We start from the raw sequence: 18,558 nt of genomic DNA, 5'->3' as shown, positions 1-18,558 counted from the left end.
TTACAAACAAAAATAAAACAAGCAAGTTCTAGTTCTACCCCCAGGTGACCCATTTCACAGTGAAGGTACTTCTACACCAGTTCTTTGTACCTTTCTGGAAGCACAATTTGAGTACAGGCTGCTGTTTTGCGTTTCAGCAGACCCTCTTGCGAAACATTCTGCCTTTTCCATTCATGTAGCGCTTGATTCATTTGCTGTCTGGTTTTTCTCCAGACTTTTTCAGCTGAAGTACATGGGACTTGGCAGGGTCTTGCAACTGTGCCTGCAGTAACTCCTGCTGTGTTACTTTTTTGTCTGGCTGGTTATCCACTGCTATCTCCTGAAGATGTGGGCGGCAGGTAATGGCTCAGATCCAGTTCACTTCATGCTGCTTTTGTATTTCAACTGCACTGAATATTACACTTACCACTTCAGAGGAGCACTGATATAAGAGTCCATACTCACAGGTGTGCGGGACAGAAAGTCTGCATCTGTATTTGTTTTTCCTGGGGGGTACTTCAGCGTTATGTTAAAGTCAGCCAGTTCAGACACCCAGTGATGTCCGGTCGTGTTCACTTTTCCATAACATAAGTAACAGGGTTGTTGTCGCTGTATACTGTTACAGAGGGAGCGTAAAACCAATCATCTCTAAACCTGTCTGCAACAGCCCACTTGAGTAAGACGGTGTAGTCCCTCATTCGTCCAGGAGTGTTCCATCGTAGAAAAGGTTTCAGTCGTAATCATCTGGACACTGTTTTCAGCATCAAGACGTTTAGGTTCCCATCCGGAAGTCATTCTCAAATTGTCCACTTGAGGGCTAAAAACTTCAGCTTACATGAACGTAATCGATATTTTGTTTCTGCTGGTATCAATGTTCGTGAGCCGCACCCGATAGCTCTGAGTGTGCCTTCCTGTCTCTGGTACAGGACTGCTCCAAGTCCCCCGTCAATATGCAGAATGAATAGATCCTCAAACCTGGGATAAGTCATTACAGGTGGGTTAGTCTGGCCATCACCTAGATAGTTCAGGCTTTCTGGCGAGTATCAGTCCTCGTTATTTTCTAGTGTGGGGAGAGCTGTCCCACTCTTGCTGACCGAATGTTGGACTTTGACTCAGGACTTGGAGTTATCAGTCTATCTGCTGAGACTAGGTCATACAGGCCTTTTGCATTACAAGGGAAATCTTGCATGTAACTTCTATAGTAAACCAGGAAACCAAGAAGTTTCCACATGTGATTTGTAATAGTTTTGGGAAGCACAGACAAATGATGTTGTCCTGCTGATAGGGGCTCAGATCAGAAAACGGTTCTATGTGTCGTTCTAAAGACCTGTTACAAATGAGGTATTTTGTCGTTTGATTTGGAGAGCTTGTTTTGTTTCCCTGTCTGTATAATCTGATAATGCAATATAAACTAAAAACAGTTTATGTAGGAAATTAGACTAGGGATGGGCGATATGGCCAAAATCTTCTATCACAGTATATATCACAATACAGTAATTGTTCTGTAAATTCAATTAGGGAATGGTTTAAAATAACCATGCCCAGGGTATATGCAGGAATCCTGAAGTCAAATGTAATACCTTTAAAGACCTGGGCATGTTAGGATTGTATCTTTATCTTATCCATACTCTTATTGGCCTGGTTTGTATCAATACTCTTACCGGTTCTTTTTCATTACTGAAGAATTGGGGTTCTTTAATCATCATTTAAAAAAAGAATACATTCAGAACAGGATTAGAATTGATTTCTATCTTAAATATAGCTAAATATTGTTTCTAGAGCTGCAACAGCAAAGTCACTATATACACTCAATAATATCTCACTGGAGACTAATCTAAAATGTCAGTAAAATACATAGCCTAATATTCCTGACATCAAAATACTGAGTGAAGTTTAGAAAGAATGAAGACCACAGACATCAGTCACTATCAGTCCTTCCTCCTGTCCTTCAGAGGGGCCGCCGTCTCAGCCAGCAGCTAACTTTACAAGAATTTGGCAAATTTTAGGCTACGTACAGACAGCTTTCTTTTGAGCTTATTTGTAACACTTAGCTATTAGCTTAACAAGCGCGCTGTGGTTTAGTAAAATAATAAGTGCAGACAAAGCAGGTGGAAAAATCACTTTTCGACATTTTCTAATTTTTCCTCGAGTTGTCGTCAACTTGAGTACATTACCTTCACTTCACCTGGTTAACTGATTCACGTGGGCCACATTTTCAGGTCGGAAAATCCTGAATTCTGTATTAATCTGGAAAAATCACATCCCTGATACATACTGAAAACAAGCTACAAAACTGAATACCTCTGAAAATGGTGTTTAAGACTTTTTAATACTTTTTAAAGGCCTTAATGGTAGCTAAATTGATTTATCAACTTTGAATACTTTTTAAGACCCCGCAGACACCCTGGTACCATACTTCATCACATTTGATTATTTTCTTCTTTAATTTGGAACTTCCATACAAACAAAAACAACTCCTCCTGCTCTGCATCAACAGTTTCACTCTCTATGTTTTTTTGCCACCCTCTTCTTCTGGTGGTGGTTGGCAAACCAACTGAGAACACAGTAAGCAGTTCCTGCTGCCCAAATGATGTTACCTTGCGATGCAGTTGGATTCGCAAGATGATGCAAGAATCCAGCCCTGATTTGCTACATAGCCTGCCCCGAATATAAAACAAAGACACTATGGGATAGCTCCTGCGGTGGAAATGGTATTGCCAAATTGCTACCAGTGAACACATTTCCACTGTCGCACGTTATATACCATCATATCACACAACCCTAAACCAGACAGTGTATAGTAACCCTACCACAGATGCACGTATACGTGCACATAACAAGTGGCAACAGCTAACAGTTTAGCCTACCATGCCATCTTGCTCCTTTTTGCTGCCATCTGCTGGACTGGACCAGTGGAGCTGGCAATGGCTAATATTAGACTTGATTTAATACTTAATTTCTTAAAAGAGTGGCAGAGTGGCTGAAAGTCTCTGCTTCTCTAACGAAAAGTTACATGATTGATAGAGAGAAATACTCTTCATTGGCATCTCAGCCACTCACTCTTGAATCTAATTGTTTTGTTGGTTTTAGGGCACTGTCTTCTGCGCCTTTTTAAAGCTCATTTACTTGTATTATATTGAGGTGGAATCACGAGGAAGTGAGGAGATAGTTTGTAGTGCATTAGTGTGACGGTGCCCATTAGGAAAGAGAATACAAAATAGACACATTTTTGCAGTTAATTTCATATTGAATGACGTCACCTGATCAAAATGCTGGAGAGGTAATAACTCTCCACACCAGCAGGTGGCGGTAGTCTGCATTCGTCATTGAGAAAAGAACACCGGAAGACCCAGGACTGCGGGTATAAACACAGCAGCCTCAGGGATGTAGTTTTGCCCGCTCTCTTATCGAGAAAATGTCTGATTTCCTGTCCGATCTACTGTAGGAGTCATTAAAAGCTTGTGGTCTCTGAAGCCTGAGTGCAGCATTTGAACTGCGAACTACCTGACGTCCGCAGGTTTTCTGCATAGATCACTACATCACGTCAATGCTTTTTGCATGTCGTTACGTTTTCCTGTACTGTAGGTTAGGAATTACGTCACTTCACTTTTTCACTCTTCCTCGTCGCTCTTTTACCAGGCAATGAGCAGACATCTGTCCATATGGCTGTATGGACAGATGAATGGTCAGATGATCTCACCAACATCACCAACCTTATGAGCATCACTAGCAGGCCAGAAAATGTAAAAGTTCAGAACAGTAACCAAAGATACAAATCCTCATCGCTCAGTTCTTTTCTCCTCCTTCTGTCCCGATGACTTCAACAATAACACCATTATTTGTGAAGGAAACACTTGAATGTGTGTCTGTGTGCAGGTGAAGTGTGACCAGTATTGGCCAAGTCGAGGCACAGAGACATATGGGATGATTCAGGTGACCATGCTGGACACTGTGGAGCTGGCTACGTACAGCGTACGCACATTAGCCCTCTATAAGGTGAGCACTCCGTATTTGTAGGCCTACTGTGTATATGGAGTATGACTATGTTTGGCAGGAAAGCAAGTCATAACTCATAAACAGCAGAAGGCTTTGGTGGTTTGTTCTGAAAGAGCACTAAAGCCCCTTTCAGACATGCACTTTGTTTTGTAAATGTGATGGCACTTCGGTCTGTCGGTCTCATGTCTGAATAAGCACCCTGGTCCCTTTTATGTAAAAGTCAAGACGGCGATCTTACTAGGTCGGACCTGTAACATTTCTGTATCACTTTCAACACGGCACGAGTCTGAAGTGAATGCGGTCAGATTAACGTAAAGGCTGCAGCAGCACAAGGTGAAACATTCAGAGAGAGAGATGTGTGTCTTGTTCTGCCTTCTAAATCACTGCAATAAATGTATGATCTCAATCACCTCTCTTATGCACAAAATCAGTTTAATAAACTAGGAAACACAGTAAAAGTGTCGGTTTCTCAAGGAGATTCTCCTCAGCATCAGATCAGTCTATAAAAACAATTTTCCCCTTGCGGTGCGACTGGAGCAGAAGAGGCTAAAAAACCCTCATACAACCACAGTAATAATCCAACACTCTCTCTATACATTTTCAGCTTGAATTCATGCCAACTGCGTGGATGAATATCCAGCAAAATGCTATACAGCACGTGATTCAATGCTTGTGCACTGTCTGATTTTCTAAAACAGGCAGCAGAATTTGCTATCTAATATAACTAAAACCACTGTGAGCAGCAGTCGCCAGTGTCCCTCGCACTCACAACAACACACGGCATTAAGGCTAAAATAACTTTAAAAAAACAGTCTTCCTCTTCGCTATCACAACATTTTTAACTCACCACTGCTCTCTCGCTCTCTCTCTCTCTCTCTCTCTCTCGCTCTCTCGCTCTCTCGCTCTCTCTCTCTTTCTCGCTCTCTCTCTCTCTCTCTCTCTCTCTCGCTCTCACCCAGTGCCAAATATCACGCAAGCAACATAGCTCCTAAAATATTCTGTCATGTCTGAATAAAGCCGTAAGGAACATTAACGTAAAAGACACTTGTGTCTGAATGACAAAAAGCCATCACTTTACCAGATAGATGGAGCCAGCAGTGCATTCCATGTCTGAAAAGGGCTTAAGAGTCTAAGAAGAGTGTGTCTTGGTGCTGGAATGGAGAAAATGTGAAAACTGTGGCTTGTTGAATGTTATGAATAAAAGTTACTGTGCATTTACTGTAGATCTGATGGAAAAAGTTTTGCTTTGATTGTGCTGTACCAGTGTACTCTGTTGTTGTGTGTTTGAGTGATGTAATGTGATGTAATTAGCAGGTAATTTCATCATGTCACATTAATCAGTCCGATGATTTATCAAGTAGTCATTTCAATGCATTTGTTAATGATGTTTTACCTGATAGCTATATTATCAAGTCATGGAATTTTCAGTGTGTTGAATCCATAGACTGTATATAAAGATGGACGACGTGACAGCTCCCCTAAAGTGAATCCAAAATGTCTCGATCGCCCCCTGGTGGCTGGCTGCAGCACAGGTCATAAACCCCGCCCCCTCCATGTTAGCGGATCGGACATGAGCCAAACTAAAAACTCAAAGTATACGTCAAATATATTTTTCTCAAAGATGGTTTCTGTCATTTAAGGTAGTTCTTATCACGCTGATGTTTGTTCAGGGGTTTGTTTTTCTGATAAGTTTGGGTCTAATTAGTTATTCGATGCTATAAAAAGGGGGTTACACGTCATGATTGACCTCGATCACTACTGCACAGACTCTGGCTCCAAATGATGTCACCAGCGCAAGATGGCAGCTCCCGTATCCGGGATATTTTGGCTTCATTACAGTCGTCCATGTATATATACAGTCTATGGTTGAATCACATTTTTATAAATGACAAAACGTGTGTAAATGTGTGTGTGTGTGCTCTAACAGAATGGCTCAAGTGAGAAGAGAGAGGTTCGACAGTTCCAGTTTATGGCCTGGCCTGACCATGGAGTGCCTGAGTATCCCACCCCAACACTGGCCTTTCTACGCAGAGTCAAGACCTGTAATCCACCAGACGCTGGACCCATGGTGGTCCACTGCAGGTAAACTACTCTTACATCACACAACGCCCTCAGTATGCTTCAAGCAAGGTGTGTGCCGGATAACTAACAAAGTCTGAAAACCCCTTTCCCATGGCATCCGACAATTTGTGTACGTTTCTGAAACAGACAAACCAACGAGCACATCCGTTATGCTGTGGTTGGCCATGTGTGTTGCGATGTGAAAGTAGATAGAGGTTGAACGTCTCTCAAGCTCTCTTTCTCTCTTTTTTTCTTCACACAGCTACTTCTGTCACTTTTCATGTGTACAACTAAGTGCTACACCGTGAAACATAGGCATCTGTATTGTGGGTGCTCAGGAGTTCACCCACAGGTAATTTTTGAACACCCATGGGAAAACCATACATTGTGTTGACGATATCAGGGGAATACTAACATTGTCCAATGAAGAACAGAGAACTAGACACCCTGTCAAAGCATGGAATTTTGACTGAACTAAACATATTTAACTTTCTTGGAGTCGTCCTACAGTCCTCTACTGTAGGTTTTGAGCACTCAGTGGTTTGACGGTGTGGTCCCTCATTTGTCCAGGAGTGTTCTATCGTAGAAAAGGTTTCAGTCGTCGTCATCTGAACACTGTTTTCAGAATCAAGACGTTTCGGCTCCCATCCGGAAGTCATTCTCAATTGAGAATATGAAACCACTCAGTGGTTTCATATGTTATATAAACCACGTCATTTTGCATCACCTTGTGAAACCAACCGTCGGCACTAATTGGCTTTAGGGGAAAGCATGTTAAACAAGCACACAATAACACCAAAACAAGTGAGTTAACCATTATAAGACAACTTGTCCATTAACAATCAGATTGTTTTGAAAAATGGATACATTTTAATAACCTAAAAAAGCATCTTGCAATGACCAGTCTTGACACTAGCAATGCCAGTCAACAGACACCTGCGAGTAGGCCAAATCTGTATCATAAATGCCTTTTAGGAGAGACTGCACCATTATCCCCATTCATACAATTCATTGCATTGAGACCATAAAGACACACAAAAGCAACAGAATTCTTGGAGGTAAATCAGGGAGGCAGTGGGATGCAGCCAGAAGGAGGCTCTGACAGCAGGTTGTTCATGTTTACCAATGCAGCTGGTCTGTGAAGCTTTATACCAAACATATCAAAGGAACAAGAGAAGCAAAGATCTGAAAATCCAGTCCAGTTTTCTTTAGGCAGAGTGCTCCCTGCTGTTTCAGAGACATCACGTCTTCAGTGGAGTAGTCAGGTCAGTGATGTCGCAATCTTGCACTGCACTCCATAATGAAGGGCTGAGGCAATACACTGGTATTCACTACAAACATTTTCTTTGTTATGATTATTTCACTGGAAACCAAGTTTAACTAGACGATAGTGCGCATGCGCCAGCCCGCATGCTGCCTGTTGCCGTAGCTCCGTCTCGTCGGTACTCGACACTTAGTTTATCTTATACTTATACTGACATGATACTTAATTTATTTCTGACCTGTTTATAGTGTTTATAGTGTATCATATTGTTTGCTAGTACTTTCTCCTGTGTGCACTGACGGAAAGACGAGCTGCTGTAACAAAGAGTTTCCCTACGGGGATCAATAAAGTGTTTCTGATTCTGATTCTGATAACTAATAATGGTCTTAGAGCGAATCTTTTTTCCTGAACAGCAGCCACTATGGACACAAGTGAAACTACAAGACAATGGTATAAAGTAAAACATAGTGTACATAGTGTGTAGTGTGTTCAGACTGTATGCAAAGGACATTTTCACCTCGCGTTATTTGTAAGAATTTGACTACTGGAGTGTTTTTGTCCCTCTGTATTTATTTGCTCTCAAACTGCCAAGTGTACAGACATTAGCCGTTCCTTGCTAGCGATGTATACAACAACCGTTTTTTTGTACCAGGCTGTAAACATGTTTATTTCTGCTGTAAAGCTGGGCATTTTAACACGGGGCTCTAAGAGTTTCCCCTCGGGGATCAATAAAGTATTTCTGATGGGGACTGACTCGCCTTGGGAGACAGCCTCAAGTGGCCATTCGATGAACTGCAGTTTTTGGCTTCATTTTTCAGCCCCAGAGGTTGCTGCTTGATAAGCACATATTTTTTCACTCAGTCTGAGACATTTTCATCTTGCATGGATGCGTCTTGACGTCAATTTGTGCATTGACTTTATATACAATCCCTGTCTAAAGTTTGCCCTACACTCAGTCTGAATACACCTGTAACAGGGAGAAGAGTCACAAAGTCAGCAAACTGACTCAGTAATATTTATTACAGTAATATCTATCATAATCACAAATCACACTTTGTGATATAAGGAAGGATACATTATTAAAATGACAATATCTATCTAAAGTTTGCTAACATTAACTAACATTAGCCACCATAAGCTACTGGTCGTACCAGACCAAGTAAAGCTTTGTATACTGAACAAGGGTGTGTGTGTTTATTGCTTGTGAATTAAACTTTTCATTTTTAAGAGGAAAATTGTTTTACTTCTCTCAAAAATTATACAGTCTAAGTTGAACTAATTCCCATTCTCCCAATTAAAATACTTGAGTAACTCAAGATTATATTGCATTTTATTGTTATCATGCCCCAACCTGTAATAAAAAAAGAGCATAGTAATGGGTGTAAACAGAAAACTACTCTTGTGCATCCTCTGTGTCTGCACCTTGAGGCTTGAGTGTCAGGTTAATGTGTTCATAGAAAAGATAGCTATGGGAGTGGTGTTACAATTTATATTCAAAATCACATACCGTTTAAGTTGAGAGATGACCTCATGAATCAATTTATTGAGGTGCTTTAGAAATTCATTTACCTCATACCAGACCACTGTATTTTAGAATGTACTGCAGATGGCTTCTGATCATGGCAGAAAAATCTATTTTTTTGGTGACTTCAATATAGACTGGTCATCACAAACCTGTGTGAACTTGCCTACTTGGTTGCATACTAACCATGCAGGAAGGAGATCAGTAACCTCATCTTTACTAATGTTAAAGAATTATGCTTAAAGTCTGTATCAGTGAAATAGTGAAAAATCAATAGAGCTTTTATAGTTAGCCTGTTTATATTTCATTAGCAATTTGTCATATTGTTTAATCTAAGTTTAAAGGAGGGTGTGTGCACCACAGCTTGGTAGGTTGCTGTTATTAAAAAAAGATGGTAGGGTTACTATACACTGTCTGTTTTAGGGTTGTGTGATATGATGGTATATAACGTGCAACAGCAGAAATGTGTTCACTGGTAGCAATTTGGCAATGCCATTTCCACCGCAGGAGCTATCCCGTAGTGTCTTTGTTTTATATTCAGGGCAGGCTATGTAGCAAATCAGGGCTGGATTCTTGCAATAAAGTTATTCCTTTACCCCAAAACATTTACAGGTACCAACAGCCACCCACTCAGCATTCGTCCTGTATTTAGTAAGTTAATGGAAATAATGGTGTTTGATCAGGTTTCACACTTTTTTATGAATAAACTTAACTCAGAATTCCAACATGCCTATAAGACGGACTTTCTACTAATATAGCTTTAATGCAGATGACTGATCAGTGGTTGAATGATACAGACAGGAACCAAATGGTTGGTGCTGTCCTTACTTTATTTTAGCGCTGCATTTGATGTAATAGACCACAAACTACTCTTAATGAAACTTGCTGCTTTTGTTTTTTTTCTGCCCTTGATTTAATGAGAAGCTACCTGACTGGTAGAACACAAAAGGTAGTTTTTCTAAATCAAGGATGGTACAGTATGGTGTCCCCCAGGGAAGTTGTTTGGGATAGTTGCTTTTCTCTATATTTATTATTATTTCTCTATATTATTATATGGCACTTGTTTTAGACAAAGCCAAATTTAACAACTTTTGCTGACGATACCACTGTGTATACATCACCAACTAATTATGATGATTTAAATAATACACTGAAAAATTAACTAAATTTTAAATAGGGTAGGCTAAAGCTATTTAGTTGTAAATGTGTCCAAGACTAAATGCATTGTTTTTGGCTCAAGATACACACTAAAGAGAGAGAATCAATTATGTCTCTCAATCAAGGGTGTCTCTATAGAGCAATTCAGTGAGGCAAAACTTTTGGGGGTCATGCTTGATGACCAACTGTACTGGGGAAGTCACATAAACAAAATAGCTACAAAAACTGGAAGAGGGGTAAAGAGGTGCTCCCTATGTCTTAGATTCAGTTGCACTTTGCAGGTAATACAAGCCATATTATTCATTGTTCATGAAACAAGGCAGGTGAGGAGGGGTCACATTACCCTACCCCAACCAGTGTTATGACCAGTGACCAATGATATGAAAAAAACAGTAATGTATAGAGCCAATATCTCACTGGAAGTTTGCCGTTGCTTTATCTCTCAAGATTCTACAACAAAAGGTTTTAAGAACCAGCTAAAGAGGTTATTGACGACAGGCCTGAAAAATAAGTAAGTAAAACAGGTTTCCTTTGATTGTTTTGCAATATGGATGTTTAGATGCACTGAGATTGTTATAGTTGTTTTATCTGTCAATCAATTTAAATTGTTCTAATTGTTCTAATGTTTTGTATATGTACGGTTTTGATATCATTTTATTGTTGGATGTTTTAACTTTATTGTTTACTGTATGAAGTGTAAGTAAGCAAACATTGTTGACTATATGTATTTTATTTGAATATGGACCCCAGGAAGAGTATGGCAAAGGCTCTGCATGTAGATGCAGCGGCCGGTAGCTCCTTCAAACTTTTTAATCTGTTATTGTTTTTCGGCTTTATTGCTGAAACACGTATAACCTATAACAGAAATACATCATCGTTGTCATCGGAAAAGGAAGCTTTTGTTTGGTGTTTGGATTAAAGAGCAGCGGACCTTGAGAAGATCCACCCAGACAGATCAGCCGGACCAGGCTGGGATCGCCCAGGAGGAGAGGACAGACAGCCGGGAGAGGAGCCATGCTGGCCCAGCGTGGATCCAAGGCTGCTCCTGGCTAATGTCTGGTCTGGACCAAATGGGACTCAGGCTGGCCAAGCAATGGGAATCAGAGACTGTTGTGCCCACATCTTTACAGAGACCTGCTCCATAAACACCCCAGATCAAGCACTCGACGGGCGGACCGTGTTCCGAGATGAAAGGAGGAGGACTCTGTGTTTCCATCGATGATGCTTGGTGCCCAAACGCAGGCAAAGCGGACGCACACGGTCTCACAAATGTCGAGTTTTTTTATCTGCTGTTAACATTCCACCAGACGCAAATTCAAAACATGCGCTGCCGAATAATTTCCTGGGTGTAATACGTCTATTTATATATGTATATAAATAACTGTATATGTTGTTTTCTTTATTTTATATGTTACCCTACTCTAATAATAATAATAATAATAATACATTTAATCATCAATTATGTTCTACGTGTGTAGCATGAAGGGACTACAAATTAATTTCGTTGTACAACCTTGTAAAATGATGAATAAATTACCTTGTACCAAATCCCAATACACAATGAACAATAGTGTCAACCATGTTTTCTCTTTGCGCTCTATCAGTGCTGGTGTGGGCCGGACAGGCTGCTTCATCGCGATCGAAGCCATGCTGGAGAGGATGAAACACGAGAAGTCAGTGGACATTTACGGTCATGTGACGTGTATGCGAGCTCAGAGGAACTACATGGTGCAGACAGAGGATCAGTACATATTCATCCATGAGGCCCTGCTGGAAGCTGCAACATGTGGCAACACAGAAGTCCCTGCCCGAAACCTGTATGCCCACATCCAGAAGCTCACCCAGATCCCTGCTGGAGAGACTGTCACCGCCATGGAACTGGAGTTTAAGGTAGGTACCTTTTGTTTTTGATTGTTTTGTTTTCAGTTGAAGTACATGGTGAGTTGTTTTTCTTGATTGACTGACTTTGTGATGCAACATGGCATTATGAAATAGAACGGTTGTGAAAAATGACACTGTAAAATAAAAACATTGTATGTAAGTATAATCTATTCTGAAGCTAACCAGAAAACAATGCGAGCGATCTGAGAACAGGTGTTTTGGGACTCTGGCAGGCAGCTCTGGGTATCGGTACTCAAAACCTTTAAGGTATCGACCGAAGTAACCCAATACCAAGTAGTATCACAACGTCTCTAGTCAAAGATACCTGCATTTGATCCTTTTTGTACCCAGACTGAGAAAAATGAACTATTTGTATAGAGACAGAGCACAACACGTCATACTCGGAAAACTATCAGCGCAACAATATGCAACCAAGGGCTGAGACGCTAACAAAATGCCTGTAGCTAGCTAAAAACATTAGATTTCAGCATGTCCAAAGATTATTTTAGCACCCTGTGTCTACCAGAGAGGAAACATGAAGTATAGTATTGTCGGTCTATCTCAGCGTCCCTTCTCCTGATCTTGCTTTTCTTGGAGACATGCTACTGTAGTTAGCTATGGCGCGTGCAAACATAATACTGCATAGCTTTCGGATTTATCCACATTTCACTATAACACAAGTTGCATACTGTCAAAAGGCTTGAGCTTAACTTACAGAAATATAGATTATATATAGTTAGATATATATAATGTAGTTAGCCTAAAACTGACATTTGGATACTTGACCAGTCAGTGACAAAGTGCTCGCTGCAAACATAACTGAGTGTTAGGGTCCCACCGCTGATGCCTCACGTCTTACTGCCTGTATCCACTTCTGTCTTCTTAAAAGCTCAGTTTTTGGGTTCGGCAGCTTATAAAAACTTAGTTCTGGGTTCTTCACCCTGTTGGTAGTGCATCCCACCACACAGCAGCTTTTAGGCATTTTTCTGTTGTTTGCTAGCGGACCGAAATGACGAGGAGTCACCTTCACGCAATACAAAGTCACTGGTGTGGGCGGGACTTAATTGCGCTCTGTCTCTATGGTTTTGCTCGCAGCCAATCACCACAAGAGTTGTTTGATGTAATGCGACGTGTGATTGGGCCACTACGGCAGCTGCCCAGCTCTGTCACATAATTTTATTGCATTTTTATCAAACATAACTGGGGAAACACGTAACTAAAGGAGCCACGCTGAAATTCTATTGCAATAACATTATAAAGAACATATACTGTTTTTTTCCAAATGTTTCTGTTTTGCAAATGAAGAATGCAAGTTGAATTTTGTCCTGGCAAAGTATTTACACACAACATACACAAGACTTTCCTTCCATATGAACAGTGAGAGCTAGAAAGGCTTCTTCTTTTATATTTTGGATTTAACTTGTGTTTGCTTGATGAGCATCACCTATTTTACTTTTCCTCCCTTTCACATCTGTCCATCTTGTACGGTACATGTCGTTTTGCTGTCTTAATGAATTTTGCTAACCTGCTCATTGTAGCCTTACTAGGATCAGAGCACTCTTGAATTTGATTTATGGACCATTTTCACAGCAGACATTTTGACTTGTCTTACCAGGAAAGGCACAGGTGCTGCCAATAACATCAGTGATGCTCAATTACAGCAGTTAATGCAATGCAGAAATTGATGGTACTGACAATTGATAATAACTTATGTTGTTAAAACACTTGTTTTTGACAAGTCAAAATGTCTGCTGTGGAAAAGGGATAATGGATATATATATATATATATATATATATATATATATATATATATATATATATATATATATATATATATATATTTAATGACAAAATGCAGGTTGGTTTATGTTGGTGACATGGCTCTTTGCAAAGAGAGTCAACAGTAACAACAATTCAAGGAATTTCATGGAAGTGCAACACTAAACGTCTGGAGTGTAACTGTGCACTGGGAGCTAGGAAAGAGGAAGGATTTCATCTTTAGCCTGTGTAACAAAGAACTCCTTCTCAGAGGAGGAGCTTGGAGAGCTTAACTTCTAAGCTTCAGATGACAGGCCGAAAGAGAGGGTGAGTGCAGGAAACGCAGAGGGACAGGGTGATCGAGTGAGGGAGATAGGGCCGGGACAAACTGGATGTCTGACAGCCCAAAGATAAGGTCCTACTGGGTTAGGTGGTTTTACATGGGATGAGCTGCTGCACTGCACCATCCTCGACTGCTCACTCCACACTGAGCGACACCGCAGTGATTTAAGCAGCCATGTCTTGGGGGGGCACGCCATAACCCGAATTATGCTGCTTGTTCAAGCAAGCAGGACGGCTGTAAATCTGGACAGAGCATAATTAGGTTTTGATCCTCAGCTCACTGCAAATTTTTTATTCGCAAGCACTTTTCAAATTGACACTTGCCCTCGCAATGCAGAGCAATCACATTAGGGCCTGTCAGCAAAGCTAGCCCAGAAAAAACACACTGAATTGGGAAGTTGCTTTCAAAAGTTGTATCGGTTTGATATGCACTGGCACATGCCTCTCTACTTCAGCTCACAGTAAATGTGTGTGAGTTTGTTTTAACTTTTCAATGTCTTCAGGATGAGTTATAACACACGCATCCATCAGGCTTTTATTTGAAGTCAGAGAACAAAGAGGATCAGCTCAAAGTGCATCATTTTCACGCATCAGTAAGAGTGTTAGCTCCGAGTACGCTTTAAGAGCCTTGCTCACATACCACATTCCACCAAGACTGGATGTATTAACACTTTAAAAGTGTGTCTGAGGAGCATCAGAGACAGCCATGTCCTCTCTGTCTCTGCAGAAACTGGCCAACTCTAAAGCACATACCTCAAGATTCATCAGTGCCAACTTGCCGTGTAACAAATTCAAGAACCGCCTGGTGAACATCTTGCCTTTCGAGTCCACCCGAGTCTGCCTGCAGCCAATCAGAGGGGTGGAGGGCTCCGACTACATCAACGCCAGCTTCATCGACGGATACAGGTGAGTCCACAGCTCAGCTGCACCTCTAATGAGCATGGCAGCTGACAGCAGTAAATTACAGGCTGACATGGAGTCCAGTGTTTCACTGCCTACCATCCTTTTGTTGTTTCAGTTGTAAAAACAAATTGGTCTTACTGATAGTCCTGTTAATTACCTCCTGTTTTCCCCATTACTTCAATATTTTTAAGACACTGCTCCTCTCTGTGTCCACAAGACTTTTTCACTCATGGGCCTCAGGCCAAAAACATCATTTTATCCCTTTGTACAGCGAAATAATGACTTGTTTTTACATTCATTACAATTTATTGAGTAAAAACCACATTCCTGCCAATTTAGTATTTACAGATTATTACATAACCCTACTGGACTTACTTACCAGACTAAAGGAATAGTTAAACATTTTGTAATTACCCTTATTCACTTTCTTTCTAAGAGTGTGATGAGAACATGGATATTAATCTCATGTCTGGGTGCTACAGTAAGTACAGAGTCAGGATGTGTTTAGCCTAGCTTAGCATAAAGACTGGAAGAAGGGGGAAACAGCTAGTCTGTTTCTGTCAAAAGTTCAAAAATAAGCTTACCAACACCTCTCAAGCTCACTTATTCACACGTTGTATCTTGTTTTTTTAACATGTAAACAAATGAACAGACAACAATTTGAGATTCTAATAGGAGGTACGTGCTGGAACTACTCTCTGACATGTATCCATTCACCCAGCATTTCTGCAGATCTATCAATCAACACAAGCAGTGGGAGTGTCAATACCATAAAAAATATAAATATATAATTGCCTGTCACATCAGGTACAGATACAAATACAAGTGGTGACATTTGAGTTTAGCTATTGCTAAAGTTGCACTGAACCTGGACTGTCTGGCTCTCTGGGAAGTTATACTTCAAGGTTTAATTGTCTTTCAAAGCAAAAGATCATTTAAAAAAGACCTCTGTCTATGTAAACCTTTTTGTATGTTTGTGTGTGTGTTCCTGTGTGTAAACAGTGACAGCTAAATCAAGACAATCTGCCCGATTTACAAAATCAACCACACATACAGTATTAGATGTCAGCATTGATATTGTCGTATGTCAGATAAATAGCCAATCACAGGCCTCTCAGAGAAGCATATCTTGTATAAAATGTAAACACTAATTGGAAATACTTTCCAGTGCACTAGCAGAGTAAAGCATGGGCTAATGATTCAGGACCTCCCCTTTTACTTGCAGCGAGGCTGTCAGCACCTAATGACGTCCCCTGGGCACCCCCACCTAAGGGAGGATGGGGAAGGAAGCAGGGGTGTCCTGTAATTCCTCTCTAATTCCTGTTGCAGTAATTAAGAGTGGAATGAGATACAGGAAGCTCCAGAACTCTCTGTGCTCAACCTTTAAAGTGCACCGTGTGGATTAGGATAGATTAACGTGAGGGAGCTAGACATGAGTATGATGATTAGTGGAGGTGTCCAGTGACCCCTAGGTACCAGCTGTAGTCATTCACCTCAGTGCCTGTCCATGGAGATGTAAGACAGAAAGTCAGACAGCAGGCTTACACCAGTATATCTTTACCTCTACATTAGAGAATACTTAAATAGAGTGGACTCCCTGCCTAAACCATCTTTGATAGCACTCTGTTATGGTTCCCTTTAGAACAACCTATGAATTGTGTAACAGCCCGTTCTTATTTCCAGGCATCAAATACAGGCATTTTTTAGGTACCCAGTAGCGTTTGTATGGGACGCACAGGGCCGCCAGAAAGCCTTACGGAAGTCACGTGACGTAACTTCCTACTACCTGACCAAGTAGTTTCTGAAGGCGTCTCCTGCAGGGCTAAAGGGCGTCTGTATATAACGCCGAGGGGCGGGACAAAACATCAGTGTTTGACGCCCTGGGAATGAGAACGGGTTAACTGTTAATTGGTTGTAATTTGACAAATAAAGTCAAATTCTATTATTTTTCTAATATCTATTACAACTTGTATCTTATTTTTGTTGGTTTGGCCATTGTTTCAATCGGTTATCAGTTTATCCAGATTACCTAAACCATTTGGAGGTCAAGATGAAAGTAAGCACACCTGAAATATTGTTAATAATCCCTCTTTGCACAGGAAACCTGTGTGTACTACAGTAAGTACAGTAGGTCAAAGTTGAAGCAGGAAGCTCCCTTGAATTATGCTTAACCTGCAAAATGTTGCTAAAAGAGAGGCCACACAACTCCTGCTGCTCTGACGGTAGGGCCTTTTGCATGTATGTTCCCAGGGGCCCATCACCTCATCATCAGTCCAAACCCATCAGACTTCTTATGTTCTTAGATTTCAGCAATTACCTTACCTAGTGAATACAATGCTGTTATAACTGACAGGAATTATGGCCCAAACTAGGAAAATAAGAAGTAAATTGTAATAAACTGGAATTATAATTTCAGCAGATTTCAGCAGGATGGAAATGCATTAATATGTCATCTGTATCCACTGGTGCAGCGTTTGATTGTGCGTACAATGTGTTTTTTTATTTAAAACTGTTTAAAGTTCTGGTTGCTCAGTAGCAGCCAAACTATGTGTTTGCCTGAATGCACAGAGGTCAGTAATGATGCACTTCTCATATTCAATCTCCCACATCTGACCTTAAACAAACTCAGCCAAACATCCACGATCAGCTGCTGCTGGTCAGATTTCCTCTAATCATTCAGCAGAGCCAGAACAGGCAGCAGGTAAGGGGACAACATTTTGGTTCCTATGTTATATTTGGTTGTTGTATTATTGTGAAGTATTCAAATAGCAGTTCCAGTGCTTGCTGCAGGTAAACCTGAGAGCAGGACAGGGGTGGACAAAAACAACAGTGCCTCCAGCCATCGCTGGCTCACCCAAATGATAGAGCACTGATGTATACAGATAACAGCACTCAGTATGTGTGCTGCACTGGCATTCAGGCACCCGAGCTCGAGAGAATTACCCAAGCCCTCTGCTGCATGCTTCAACACTGCCCACCAGTGGGCAAGTCCTGTAAGTGCTCCAGTGGATCGCCCGCAGCCTGGCTGAGCAGCTGTGCTGGCATCTGTCATTTTAACAGTGCTGTTAAAAAGTGTCTGTGTTCAAGCAAAACCATTTAAATATCAGTGCACACATTAGCAACAGCTGACTGAGTCAAATTTACTTTAAGGGGGTGTGTAAAATTAAATATTTAACACCTGAGAGGTTCATTCAACAGTTGTGGGATGTCATTGCCTGGAACTAAAAGTTATTAATTGAATGGTAAATCCAGCTAAACTGAATGAACTCATTTTTATTTTTGCAATATATTTGCAGGATCACATACTGTGAATATGTGTGACAGTAATTCTTAATGTACATTATAGGTAGATGTATATTATGGAGAGATTGCATCTTTTGAAATAAGCAGTTGGTTTTTGATATTTTGGTTAATTGTTTGGGAATATGCATCACTAAAGTACATTATCAATTGACATGATCAAGACCTTAAAGGTTCCCGGGGGAGTTTTTGACCTCTTGTTGCTCTATGGACCTTTTTTTTCTTTGAGTTTTCCATTTTGTTTATCTCATGCACGAGGATGCACATGCATGCGCTCGGGTGACGCAATACACAGCTCTGAGAATGGTTTCACACAACTCCACTGATCAACAGATGGCGGTAACATGCCAAGATTCATGATGCAATGTGCCAGTAAGGCAGAGAAGAAGAAGAC

At 40.8% G+C, this 18,558-nt stretch overlaps 1 protein-coding gene across 19 annotated transcripts in view; it reads left to right on the top strand.

The window, feature by feature from the left end:
* The window catches only part of ptprfa (protein tyrosine phosphatase receptor type Fa), a 437,857-nt gene that overhangs the window by 406,314 nt on the left and 12,985 nt on the right, over positions 1–18,558 (top strand). For all 19 annotated transcript variants that reach the window (XM_044200720.1, XM_044200710.1, XM_044200712.1 and 16 more), the window contains 4 exons: positions 3,856–3,975; positions 5,903–6,057; positions 11,585–11,870; positions 14,689–14,867. In XM_044200720.1, coding sequence (XP_044056655.1) covers positions 3,856–3,975; positions 5,903–6,057; positions 11,585–11,870; positions 14,689–14,867 — 740 coding nt within the window. The remainder of the gene's footprint in view (positions 1–3,855; positions 3,976–5,902; positions 6,058–11,584; positions 11,871–14,688; positions 14,868–18,558) is intronic.

The sequence above is a fragment of the Siniperca chuatsi genome, linkage group LG6 (genome assembly GCF_020085105.1).
Source record: "Siniperca chuatsi isolate FFG_IHB_CAS linkage group LG6, ASM2008510v1, whole genome shotgun sequence".
In the NCBI taxonomy this organism is placed as follows: domain Eukaryota; kingdom Metazoa; phylum Chordata; class Actinopteri; order Centrarchiformes; family Sinipercidae; genus Siniperca; species Siniperca chuatsi.
The sequence above is the reverse complement of the archived record's forward strand: the minus strand, read 5'-3'. Positions and strand labels throughout refer to the sequence as shown.